Source organism: Giraffa tippelskirchi, chromosome 13 (assembly GCF_054371585.1).
Source record: "Giraffa tippelskirchi isolate mGirTip1 chromosome 13, T2T-mGirTip1v1.2.pri, whole genome shotgun sequence".
Taxonomy (NCBI): Eukaryota; Metazoa; Chordata; class Mammalia; order Artiodactyla; family Giraffidae; genus Giraffa; species Giraffa tippelskirchi.
In genome coordinates, this window is record NC_137287.1 from 67,492,101 (window position 1) to 67,506,233 (window position 14,133).

The 14,133-nt window shown below is 40.8% G+C and overlaps 1 protein-coding gene across 4 annotated transcripts in view; it reads right to left on the reverse strand.

The window, feature by feature from the left end:
* PIP4K2A (phosphatidylinositol-5-phosphate 4-kinase type 2 alpha) overlaps positions 1 to 14,133 on the reverse strand; it is a 178,092-nt gene that overhangs the window by 27,886 nt on the left and 136,073 nt on the right. For all 4 annotated transcript variants that reach the window (XM_081556774.1, XM_081556775.1, XM_081556773.1 and 1 more), the window contains 2 exons: positions 10,208 to 10,354; positions 5,878 to 5,916 (listed from right to left, as the gene is read on the reverse strand). In XM_081556774.1, the coding sequence (XP_081412900.1) occupies positions 5,878 to 5,916; positions 10,208 to 10,354 (186 nt within the window). The remainder of the gene's footprint in view (positions 1 to 5,877; positions 5,917 to 10,207; positions 10,355 to 14,133) is intronic.

Below are 14,133 nucleotides of genomic sequence, written 5' to 3' on the forward strand. Positions count from 1 at the left end.
CTGCAGCATGCTGGGCTGTCCACCACCAACTCCCGGAGCTTGCTTAAACTCATGTCCATCGAGTCGGTGATGCCATCCAACCATCTCATCCTCAGTCAACCCCTTCTCCTCCTGCCTTCAATCTTCCCCAGCATCAGGGTCTTTTCAAATGAGTCAGTTTTTCACATCAGGTGGCCACAGTATTGGAGTTGCAGCTTCAGCATCAGTCCTTCCAATGAATATTCAGGACTGATTTCCTTTAGGATGGACTGGTTGGATCTCTGCTGTCCAAGGGACTCTCAAGAGTCTTCTCCAACACCACAGTTCAAAACCATCATTTCTTTGGTGCTTAGCTTTCTTTATGGTCCAACTCTCACATCCATACATGACTACTGGAAAAACCATAGATTTGATTCTACAGACATCTGTCAGTAAAGTAATGTCTCTGCTTTTTAATATGCTGTCTAGGTTGGTCATAGCTTTTTTTTCAAGGAGCAAGCACCTTTTAATTTCATGACTGCAGTCACCATCTGCAGTGATTTTGGAGCCCAAGAAAATAAAGTCTGTCAATGTTTCCATTATTTCCCCATCTATTTGCCATGAAGTGATGGGACCAGATACCATGATCTTAGTTTTTTGAATGTTGAGTTTTAAGCCAGCTTTTTCACTCTCCTCTTTCACTTTCATCAAGAGGCTTTTTAGTTCTTCTTCACTTTCTGCCATAAGATGGTGTCATCTGCATATCTGAGGTTATTAGTATTTCTTCCTGTAGTCCTGATTGCAGCTTGTGCATCATCCAGTCTGGCATTTTACATGATATACTCTACATACAAGTTAAATAAGCAGGGGGACAATATACAGCTTTGACGTACTCCTTTCCCAATTTGGAACCAGTTCATTGTTCCATGTCCAGTTCTAACGGTTGCTTCTTGATGTGCATACAGATTTCTCAGGAGCCAGGTAAGATGGTAAGTCTGGTATTCCCATCTCTTTAATAATTTTCCACCGTTTGTTGTGATCCACAGTCAAAGGCTTTGGCGTAGTCAATAAAGCAGATGTTTTTCTGGAATTCTCTTGCTTTTTCTATGATCCAATGGATGTCGGCAATTTAATCCCTGGTTCCTCTGCCTTTCCTGAATCCAGCTTGAACATCTAGAATTTTTTAGTTCATGTACTGTTGAAGCCTGGCTTGGAGAATTTTGAGCATTACTTTGCTAGTGTGTGAGATGAGTGTAATTGTGCAGTAGTTTGAACACTCTTTGGCATTGCCTTTCTTTGGGATTCAAATGAAAACTGACCTTTTCCAGTCCTGTGGCCACTGCTGAGTTTTCCAAATTTTCTGGCATAGTGAGTGCAGCACTTTCACAGCATCATCTTTTAGGATTTGAAAAAGCTCAGCTGGAATTCCATCACCTCTACTAGCTTGTTTGTAGTGATGCTTCCTAAGGCCCACTTGAGTTTGCAATTCAGGATATCTGGCTCTAAGTGAGTGATCACACCATCATTGTTATCTGGGTCATTAAGATCTTTTTTGTATAGTTCTTCTGTGTATTCTTGCCACCTCATCTTAATATCCTCTGATTCTGTTAGGTCTGTTAGGACAGTGTCTGTCCTTTATTGTGCCCATCTTTGCATGAAATGTTCCCTTGGTGTTTCTAACTTTCTTGAAGAAATTAGAATTTGTCATATATGGCCTTTATTAGGTTAGGGTAATTTCCCTCAATGCCCATTTTTAAATCATAAATGGCTGCTGAATTTTGTCAACAGCCTTTTCTACATCTATTGAGATGATCATATGGTTTTATTCTTCAGTCTCTTAATGTGGTGTATCACACCGATTGATTTGCAGATATTGAAGAATCCTTGCATCCTTGGGATAAATCCCACTTGGTAATGGTATGATCCTTTTAATGTATGGTTGGATTTGGTTTGCTAGTATTCTGTTGAGTATTTTTGCATCTGTGTTCATCAGTGATACTGGCCTGTAATTTTCTTTTTTTGTGGCATATTTGGTTTTGGTATCAGAGTGATGGCCTCAGAGAATGGACTTGGAGTGTTCCTTCTTCTGCAATTTTCTGGAAGAGTTTTAGAAAGATAGGTGTTAACTCTTCTCTAAATGTATGTGAAGCTATTTGGCTCTGGATTTTAGTTTGTTGGACGTTTTAAAATCTGTTTCAATTTCTGTACTTGTGACTGGTCTGCTCATATTTTCTATTTCTTCCTGGTTCAGTCTTAAAAGGTTGTACCTTCCTAAGAATCTGTCCATTTCCTTTAGGCTGTCCATTTTATTGGCATATAAGTTGTCTATAGTAATCTCTCATGATTCTTTGTATTTCTGTGGTATCAGTTGTAACTTCTCCTTTTTCAGTTTTAGTTTTATTGATTTGAGCCCTTTCCCTTTCTCTTCCTAAAGTTTATCAATTTTGTTTATCTTTTCAAAGAACCAGCTTTTAGTTTCACTGATCTTTTCTATTGTTTTTATTTCTGCTCTGATCTTTATGATTTCTTTCCTTCTACTAACTTTGGGTTTTATTTGTTCCTCTTTCTCTCATTGTTTTAGGTAAGAGGTTAGGTTGTCTCAGATTTCTCTTGTTTCCTGAGGCAAGATTGAATTACTATAAACTTCCCTCTTAGAACTGCTTTCACTGCATCCTGTAGGTTTGGGATTGTGGTGTTTTTGTTGTCATTTATCTAGAGGTATTTTTTTATTTCTTCTTTGATTTCTTCAGTGATCTATTGGTTGTTTAGTAATATATCATTTAGCTTCCATGTGTTCATGTTTTTTTTTTTAAGTTATTTGCTTGTGTTTGATTTCTAATCTCATAACATTGTGATCAGAGACGATACCTGACTTCAATTTTTAGCTTTACCAAGGCTTGACTTGTGGCCCAAGATGTGATCTATCCTGGAGAATATTCCACGTGTACTTGAAAAGAAAGTGTGTTCTGCTGCTTTCATATGGCATGTCCTATAAATATCAATTAAGTCTGTCTAGTCTAATGTATTATTTAAGGCCTGTGTTTCCTTATTGATTTTCTGTCTGGATGATCTATCTGTCTGTTGATGAGAATACGGTGTTAAAGTCCCCTAGTATTATTGTGTCACTGTCAGTTTCCTCTTACACGGCTGTTATGTATATCGAGGTGCTCTTATGTTGCATATACATGTATTTACAATTGTTATATCTTCTTCTTGGATTGATCCGTTGATCATTATGTAGCGTCTTTCCTTGTCTCTTGTGATGACAGCCTTTATTTTAAAGTCTATTTTATGTGATATGAGTATTGCTATTTTACACCTTTCTTTTTGATTTCCATTTGCATGAAATACCTTTGTCCATTCTCACTTCCAGTCTCTGTGTTCCTAGATCTGAAGTGCATCTCTTATAGACAGCATATATATGGATATTGTTTTTGTATCCATTCAGCCAGTCTGTGTCTTTTGGTGGAAGCATTTAATCCATTTACATTTAAGGTAATTATTACTTTTTAATTTTTGGCTGCACCCTGAAGCATGTGGACCTTAGTTCCCCAACTGGGGATCAAACCCATGTCCCCTGCATTGGAAGGTGGAGTCTTAACCGCTGGACTGCTGAGGAAGTCCCTAAGGTAATATGTATGTTCTTATTTTCAATTTGTTAATAGTTTTGGATTTGTTTTTGTAGGTCTTCTTTCTTCCCTTCCCCTTTTGTTCACTTCTCTTATGATTTGATGACTATCTTTAGTGTTGTGTTTGGATTGCTTTCTTTTATTGTGTATGTATGGTAGAGTTTTGGTTTGCAGTCTCCATGAAGTTTTGATATAGCAGTCTATATATAAATACAAGGTTGTTTTAACTTGCTTGTCCCTTGATTTCTAGTGCATTTCCAATATCCTGCATTGTACTCCTCTCTTCTATAGTTACTGGTTTTGATATCATATTTGTGTGTGGATGATTTCCTACCTTTACCATATGTTTGCCTTTACTAGTGAGGTTTCCCATTCATAATTTTCTTTTCTAGTTGCCTTTTCTTTTCTGGCTAGAGAGTCCTTTAAGATTTGCTGTAAAGCTCATTTGGTGGTGCCGAATTCTCTTAGTTTTTGCTTGTCTGTGAAGTTTTTGATTTCTCTATCAAATCTGAATGAGAATGTTGCTGGATCCCTTCTGGTCTGCAGTTTCTGCTGAAAAATCAGCTGATAACCTTATGGGGGTTCCCTTAGGTGTTAATTGTTGCTTTTCCCTTGATGCTTTTAATATTTTCTCTTTGTTTGTAATTTCTGTTGGTTTGGTTACCGTGTGTCTCAGTATGTTCCTCCTTGGGTTTATCTTGTACAGGACTCCCTGTACTTCCTGGGCTTGAGTGAGTGTCTCCTTTCTCATGTTAGGCTAGTCCTGCATGACCTCATCAACGCTGCCCTGTCTTTGGTCATCCTTCCTGGGAGGTTCCCAAGCCCCCTTTCCCAGCTGAAGCCCTCTCTGCAGCCTCTCATGCAGACTGGATGTCTGTTCTGATGCTGAGATGATAATTCCAACTACTCCATCTACTCCCTTTTCCCACCCACCCCACTGTCCAAACCAGAAACCTGGGAGTCGCCTTAAACCCGCCCTCCCTCCACATACACTCTCTGGCACCATTCACCTCCCTCCTTCAGTCTCTGAGGTCTGTGGATTCTTCTTCCTAAATCTCTCTCTACTCTATCTTCTACCACCCCAGGTCAGGCCACCATCTATTCTGGGTTATTTCAGCCGCCTCTCCAGACGGTCCTGCAAGGTGGCCTCACCTCATCCTCCAGCGAAAGTACCAAGTGGTGCCGTCTGTGTGCCCTTGCTCACACTGCTCTTTCTTGCCTCTTCCTCTAGCTAACTCCTACCCATCCTTCAGGTTTCCAATCAGCTCTTCCCAGAAGACCACCAAGCCAGATTTAGGTCCCCTTGCTATGTGTTTCCTATCAAAGCACTTATCACTTGATTTGGTCAGTTCCTATTTAATGTGTGTGTCACTTTGTTGGACATGTCTGTGTGGTTCATTATTTTAGCCCCTTAAGCTAGGACAGTAACCATAGATGTTCACAAACTTCTCGATGAATAAGTAAAAGGAGATTTTCAAATCTATAAAATTCAAACCCAAACTGAATAATACCAGCCTAAAAGAATTTAATTTAGAAACACAAACCTTGAGCCCAGCTTCCAAAAGTTTTGGTCAAGAAAAGACACCTCAGCATGATGAGGAATAGCTAAGAATAGAGAGGCACCGTTCATGTAAACATGTCCCGATTTCAGGCTGCTTAGGTTTACACACAGAAAGCCGCTTCCCAAATTCTTAAGCTGATTCCTGTTGAATCTGTCTAGAGTCCTGCATAATCGACAAAATGTGGTTCAAGTATTACCTAAAGTCCAGTGACTCAGAGAAAGGTAAGGAGTCTCCTCGTCTGTCCCTAAGTCCTCATACACAAAAAATATTCTAACAAACATTTTACAGTTGGAAAGGAGTTTGAAGCTCATTAAGCCAACATTTTACAGGTGAATTTGAAGCTCAACACCATCATTTTATAGGTGAGAAAACTGGGGCTCAGGGAGGCAAGGAAACTGGCTCAGGGTCACACCTGGCCTGTCAGTCATAAAGTGGGGTTAGGACCCAGGTGCTGGGCTGTACCTGTCCGTTTGGATCACGATGATGGCTGTGTTTTCAAGATCATGCTGGTGGGAAATGTTTCACCCACACTTCAAACTAATAGCTACTTCATTGTTCAACGGGGCATCTAACCTGAGGGACAGAACTGGAGGAGAGTGTTCCTCAGATGGACGAAGAGCTTCCCGCCACAGCTGAGGGGAAACGAGACCCACAGGGGAGGAGGAGACAGAACTATGAGGTGCTGGGCCCCACGCCGAGGACCAGGGAGAGAGACGCCAGGCACTCACCTTTTCTTTGTCACTTGCTTCCCTGGCCACCGTAGAGCCCTGAAACAGAGATGATCAAAATAAGCACATGCGAGGCATTGGCTTCACGTGAAACATGCAAACGTCCCAGGGCAGAGCTCTGAAATGGCCATGCACTGACTGCTCTGTCCGCTCCCCGAGGGAGTGTGCGCTGCGCCCCCTATAGGAGTTTCTGTCTCTGTCTCCAGCCCTTTCCTTTTTGGGGTCACCTGTGCTGTCTTTTCCCTGGTTCCTGTCCTGCTGGTGGAAATCAGAAAACCCAACAGGCACGTGAACGACGCCTTTCTAAACTCGGGGTCAGACCACACTCTCCTCCTTACATCACTAGAAATGGTTGGTTTGAGGGTCTTCAAAGTACAGTGGGCCATCAGCTGGCTGCAGTGACCACTGGGCACTGAGGGCCTATTTCCCACACTGCGTCTTGTAGGTGGGGCACCCTGGCCCCTGACAGCCCATCTCCCTGGCTCAGGGTTCCTAAGACCCAGTGGGGACTTTTTGGTTCCTTTCACGTTGGAGGTCCCTTCACACACACATCTCCTTGCACCCCTTTTGTGCCTCTACGGTGAGCACAAAGGTATAAGTAGAAGAAAACACAGCTTTGGTTGCAGCAGTTCTACTCTACTGCACTGGTTTTCAAATAATGCCCTTGGTTCTGTGTTGTCCAACACGACTAAGTCTGTCTTAGATGCTGATAGGGCTTTAGGGTAGAGTTCAAGAACAGAGACTGTCCTCTGTTAATGCAAAAGAAAGATTAGGAAATGAATGGTCAGTAAGTTCCTAACTTTGATAATATTAAACAACAATGAGCATCCCTTCTCCGTGCTCCTTGGTGACCGTCACAGTGTCTCACACAGCGGCGCCCACGTTTGCTGAGTAAATGGCTGGGGAAGGATCACGGCCCAGCACCGGACACCCAAACTATGACCAGAGGTCAGTGGCGCTTGCTGCTTACTTGTCTGTTAAACACACATTGGCCTGGAATACTTGCATTAGCCAGTCATTAAAAGAATGTGCATGTGACTTGGGCAATGTTAAAGTAGCTTCTAGATTGCTCACTCTTAACATTTTTACTCTATGACCATCTTGCCTTCAAGCAGCTCAGGCATTAGTTAGGATGTGTGTCACCTGTCGTTCACGGACGAAGAGACCCTCATACTGGGGAGAGGGGCCAGGCCTGAGCCAGGGGCTCCCTGGTGCCAGGTCGTCATCATCCCCACGCTCAGTGTTCCCAGGTCTGGTGGATCTAAAAGACCCTGTTGGGCCAGCCCAGGATGATGCTTGAAGCTTCTTGGGGACACGTTGGAGAAGCACAAAGCTGACCCAGCAAGTGAGGATGAACCCTGTGAGTTGTCCGTGAAGGGAAAGCCCTCTGGCCAGCTGAGCCCAGCAGCTGTCACTTGCAATGGTTGGTTTTCCTTCCTTTATAGGTTTTTGATTTTGGGCCACAATATCTTCCTTTACACACTGACTGCTAATAAAGAATGTTCCCTTATTTTAAAAGAAGGGAGGGGTGAAGACTCGAGTATTAAATACTTATAATACCTGGCTACTGCACTTGTAATACTTGAGGAGTTCCTATGCTAATGGGCAAAGGGAGGAAATTATTTTTGTATCTTTAACCAAGTTTTTAGTCTCTAGATATGCTTACTAGATGTCTGCTTGAATGAGGCACTATTTGAAGCATTTCAGGGGGATAAAGTGGGACCAAAAACAATTGTCTTTAAGAAACTTACTAGTAGAATGGATGAGCATGAAAATTCATCCACCTCTTCTTGTATGCATTATGCTGGATGTGACACAAACATATCACATTAATCCTCTCAACAACCCAGCAAGGGAGGTAAAACCATCTCTGTTCTACAGATGAAGGAACTGTGGTCCCTACAGGTTCAGCATCTCGCACACAGCTAACACGTAGTAAGACTGTGACATGGGGCTCCTGACATGGGAGAGTCAGACCAACAGACGGACCTCTAATATGCTACAGGATGAACTAGTAACACTTCAAAGGGCCTTGTGAGAGAGATGGTTCCAAAGAGCCCTGCAGGGTTGCTCAGGTTTCCAGGGAACAAAATAGCTATGACTTGGAGGTAAGAGATAAGCCTGGAACATCTCCCCTCCCTTAGACCAACATTTCGCAAAGCATAGTTCAGCACCCAGGGGTGCTGCAAAGTCAAAAGTATCTTTATAATAATGCAGAGACACTCTCTGCCTTGACATTTACATGGATACTGCAAAAACAACGGTGGGGAAAACTGTTGGCAGCTTAGCACAGATCCAGCAGTGGCACCAAATGGTATTAGTAGAGTTTGCCATACAACATGTGAATATCCTTGAGGAAGCAATGGTATCTGTTTTGTTAAGTCTTGACCCTGGATGATGTACCTTTTCAATATTCTGTGTAGGGAGTATGCCCAAAGCTCTTTTATTTATAAAGCAGGTACGTTTAAGGACAGTTATCTTGGGGATGGTTTTGAGTTATGAGCTGAACTAGCCACTTTTTTCCAGAAATCATTTCTACATGAAAGAACAACTGGAACCTGTTTATTCCAATCTGGGCATCTGACAGGCACTGCTCAAAGAGGAACAAAGCTGCTGGCTCAGCTTTGTGCTGTCATCTCACAGGAAACCCACGGATAAAATTTAAGCTTTCAAGTGAAAATGAAAACTTTAAAAAACCTTATCCACCACCCTGAGCTTGACAGCTTCTCAATATATAAAGGCTTTTCTAATGAGGCAGGTGGTGATATTAATGTGGCTTCTTGATACTGTATAATGAAACATGTTAGTGTTTGGAAGAGCTCATAACTCGGTGAACCCATTGTTCAAAATGACGAAAGCATGATGTACTCAGATCAATGTGTGCAAACAGACTGATGGGTTTAAAAAGTTCACTGATGTGATTTCAGATTCCACACTGTAACTCAGCTTTGAGAAATTACCACTTGTCAGGTCTAGGTGTGCCATCAAAGAAAAACACCCACAAATTTCTGAAAAAGTTATTTAAAAACCCCTCCCTTTTTCCAACTACATATTTGTATAAGGTCTGATTTTTTTCATACACTTCAAGTAACATGACAACAGATGGACAGCAGAAGCAGACAGGACATTTCAGCTGTCTCACCAAGGCAGACATCACAGAGATTTGCAAAGATGTAAAACAATGCCACCTGTCCCACTAAACGTTTTGATTTGAAAGATAACTTTTCATAAAGATGTGCTAACATTAATAGTTTTACTATTTTAAAAAAACTAAGTTAAAAAATTTTTCTCATTTCTAACATTGTAAGTATTAACCTATATATGCAGCTTTTGGGGGTCCTCTTTTAAGAGTGTGAAGGAGTCTGAGATCAAAAAATTTGAGACTGACTGATGAAGACCAGAGGTTGGCAGACTTTTTCTGGAAAGGGTCAGAGGGTAAGTGTTTCGGGCTTTGTGGTCCAAAATGGTCTCTATGGTAACTACTCAACTCTGCTATTATAGTGCAACCACACATGATACAGAAACCACAGACATAGTGGGACTCCAATAAAGCTATTTACAAAAATGGCCAAGTTGAACTTGCCATGCGGGCAGGTCACAGTATGTCAGCCTCTGACCTGGACAGTGTCTACATCAGTGACCTCAGAAGTCAGAGCCCCTCACTCCACAATCAGAATTTCCAGTGGTCTGCCTCCCACTCCAAGTCTTTGAAACAGCCTGACCCTCACCTCCTGACACCCTATTCCAAACTGCATCCTTTCCCCATCCTTCCTGTCTTTTCTTCTGTCCATGGCACTGATCATTTCCTAGCACACCATGTGACTTACTTATCTGTCTTTGCTCACCAGAATGTCAGCTCGTTGAGGGCAGATTTGGTTTGTTTTGTTCATCACACTGTTCCCAGCACTTAAAAGCAGGGCCTGGCACATAGCTGGTGTTCAGTACATACTAGCTCAATAAATTAGATGTGGTATCTCTCATAGGTACAATAAGAAAGTAAGAAAATGAAGTTGCTCAATTGTGTCCAGTTCTTTGCAACCCCATCAACTATAGCCTACCAAAATTCTGTCCAGGGAATTTTCCAGGCAAGAGTACTAGAGTGGATTGCCATTTCCTTCTCCAGGGGATCTTCCCGACCCAGGCATCAAACCCAGGTCTCCCGCATCACAGGTAGATGCTTTACCATCTGAGCCATCAGATCCTCACTTAACGTGAAGTGCACTGCTGGCTGCCTAGTGCTTTGAGCTCTGGGTGCCTCTTAAGTGCTCAGCCTGATCAGTTATACACAACATGGATGAGCAAGCTTAATGAACAACAACAAAAATCTTACCTTTAAGTCGTATTTCCTATATACAGATAAACGGTGGCTGAACACATTTCTTGTAACAATCACATATATTTCAACTCCATCGACATTAAGCCGGTACATGCCCAGGAACTGGGGAAGAAGGGTGATCCCATGACATTCCACTATATACTGCATAGGAAAGAAAGAAAGAATGGGGGGGAAATGATCCAGTCAAAAGCTGTTTGTTCAGATATAAAATAACTCCTCTGCCTATGGTGTTTTACAAAGTGATAATGGTTTATACAACCATTAATGTCTTATTTACAGAAAATGACCATGTTTATACATTTGAAGACCAGGTCTGAGTGCACCTTGCAGACAGATAAAAAAATCTAACTCTATCTCCAGAGATACTTTTTTCTTAACATTCCCAACTAATTTGTATATAATGGCACGAGGTGAGAGGACAAGTGACTAGTCCTTTCTATAATCCCTTTAAAGTGAAATCATGACCTGGGGCCTCCATCTTCCTTCCTAGAAGCCTTGATGACGACTTTATGAGGTTTAGCCAGCATCACCTGGCCACTGTGATCAACGCCTTTGATAGTGTTAAAGTTGAGATTACAGAGGAAATTGTGGAGAGAGCTCAGTGTTAGAAGCTGGGAGAGTCAGGCTCTAGTCCTGGTTTTCTGTTTCTTATTGAGACTCTAATGTTTAAATTGCCACCAGACAGTCTCCCAAGGCAATAGAAATAAAAACAAATGGGAGCTAATTAAACTTACATGCTTTTTGCACAGCCAAGGAAACCATAAACAAAATGAAAACACAATCTATGGAATGGGAGAAAATATTTGCAAATGATGTGATCGACAAGGGCTTAATTTCTAAAGTATACAAATAGCACATACAACTTAACAAAATAAATCCAATTGAAAAATGAACAGAACACATAAGGAGACATTTCTCCAAAGAAAACACAGATGGCCACCAGGCACAGGAAAAGATGCTCAAATCACAAATTATTGAATGTATGTATGTGCCCAGTCATTTCTGACTCTGCAACCCCATGGATTGTAGCCCACCAGGCTCCTCTGTCCATGGGATTTCATTCAGGCAAAAATACTGGAGTAGGTTGCCATTTCCTCCTCCAGGGGATCTTCCCAACCTAGGAACTGATCCCATGTATCCTGGATTGGCAGACAGATTCTTTACCACTGAATCTCCCCTGGAGGCCCTTCATCCTAAAGTATAAAGAACATTAAAAAACAACCCATAACATCCAATCTAGGTGTGTTTAAATGTAAATTGTAACTGCCATAATAAGGGTGTTTCCTTAAAAAATGAAAAACAGTAAAGAGCACACACTTAAAATTTTTACTCACAACTGCTACTGCTAAGTCACCTCAGTCGTGTCCGACTCTGTGCGACCCCATAGATGGCAGCCCAGCAGGCTCTGCCGTCCCTGGGATTCTCCAGCCAAGAACACTGGAGTGGGTTGCCATTTCCTTCTCCAAACACTGCATAATAAATGTGATGTAAACTTTTGAACATTTCTTCTTTTCTTTTCTTAGACATGTTATTTCAACCTCTCAAGGCCTTATCATGAAAATCCTTGATCACATTTTATTGTTAACATAACTGCACTTATTTTGGGAAAACATTTTAAAGTAAGACTTTGATGCTGGGAAAGATTGAAGGCAGGAGTAGAAGGGGATGACAGAGGATGAGACAGTTGGATGGCATCACTGACTCCATGGACATGAGGTTTGAGCAAGCTTCAGGAGATAGTGAAGGACAGGGAAGCCTGGTGCGCTGCAAAGCGTCGGACATGACTAGGCAACTGAACAACAACAAATCATTTCTACTACTTAAATAACCTCTCTTGAAGTAGAGATAGTTTTCTACTTAGATCTCTACCTTTTATGTAATATCAACACTGGTTTCTATGTGTAACTTACTACATTTTACCTGTAGTCATTCTCATTAAAGATGCAATATTATTTTTAAAAGACTCACTACTAAGTACTTTAAATATATTGAAAAATCGAAGGATGAATTTAGAACTCTGACCTCAGGAATAATACATCCAGGTTCAGCTCTGCAAACGGGTCTTTCATAAGTGAAGATCAACTAGAATATAACTGACTCTCACAGTTTCTTAAAACTGTTTTTCAGTATAGTACTAATCTGACATCAGCCTAGTTAGATTCACTGCCATTTTTGCTACTAAACATTAATTATTAGAGAAATGCAAATCAAAACTACACTGAGGTGCCACCTCATGCTGGTCAGAATGGCCATCACATTAAAAAATCTACAAACAACAAATGGTAGAGAGGCTGTGGAGAAAAGGGTACCCGCCTACACTGTTGGTGGGAATGTAAGTTGGTGAAGTTACTGTGGAAAACATTATGGAAGTTCCTCAGAAAACTAAAACTAGAATTAGCACATGATCTAGCAGTCCCACAATGTATTGTGTGTACACCCAGACAAAGACAAAACTATATAATTCTTTGAGATACGTGCACCCCTGTGTTCACAGCAGCACTATTCACAATAGCCAAGGCATGGAAACAACCTGAATGTCTCTCAACAGATGAATGGGTGAAGATGATGTGGTATGATATACAATGGAGTATTTACTCAGTCATGAAAAAGAATGAAATAATGCCACCTGCAGCAACATGGATAGATCTAGAGATTATCATACTAAGCAAAATAAGTCAGAAGGCGAAAGACAAATTCCATATGATATTGCTTCTATGTGGAATGTGAAATACAGTACAAAGCATCTACAAAACAGCAAACCTGTGGTTGCTGAGTTGGGGGGATGAATAGAGGAAGGAAAGAATGGTAGTTTGGGATTACTAAATGCAAACTATTACATATAAGATAGATAAATAACAAGGTCCTGCTGTATAGCACAGGGAACTATATTTGATATTCTGTGACAAACTACAGTGGAAAAGAATGTGAAATATATATATATATAGGCATCCCTAGTGGCCCAGTGGTAAAGAATCCACCTGCCAATCAGGAGACACAGGAGGCTGGGTTTCAAGATTTTACATATATATATATATATATATATATAAAAGTGAATCACTTTGCTATACATAAAAAGTTAATACATTGTAAGTCAACTTTACTTCAATAAAATTTAAAAAATAATTTATGAAAAAATTAATACTTTTTTGGATATGTTAAAATGAATACTTTGTAGATTTACAAGTGACACTGAATAAAAAATTCATGTCAATGAAATAATAAATTTCCCACCAGAGCAGCGTGTGAAGCTCTACAGACAGATGGACACTCTCTGGCCCCACACTGGATTCATCACTGGAGAAATCCCAGCACTAACACCATTTCCAAGAGAGTTGCAAAAACACAACATGTGTCTATCAGTCTTCAATGACGGCCACCAGATGGAGACACTTCTCAAAAGACAGTCCTTACAAACTGGGTCCCACTGTACTTACCAACGTTTGGTTTTCCTTTCTTTAAAACGAGGGGGAAAGAAGATTTAAAAAAGGTTCTTTTATGCCTGTGACATGTGTGAAATCGCTAGGATAACTTAGCATGACTTGTACCTACTGTTGTAAAAATTGTACTTACTGTGCCTGTTTACAGACAAATGGCTGGAAGAATAGTCACCATGGTAATGGTGACATTTAAGGTAACTCCTTCATTAAAAAAAACAAAACAGTCCTCAAATTTTTCAGTTGTAGAATGCACTTTTTATAAAAGTAAGAAAGTAATCAGAATGCCCTATCACACACTTTAGTGGTAGAGACTGCAATAATCAACTCTGATAATAATAAGCCATCTTAAGACTTTCTTTTTTAGCCTTTAATTTTTATCATTAAAGAAAAGAAGTACAGCATCAGTGTAGGAGTTTGATTTTTGCCATCCAAAGTTTGGAAGATTTTAAAGATGCTTCTGCCTTAAAAAAAAAATCTTACCAT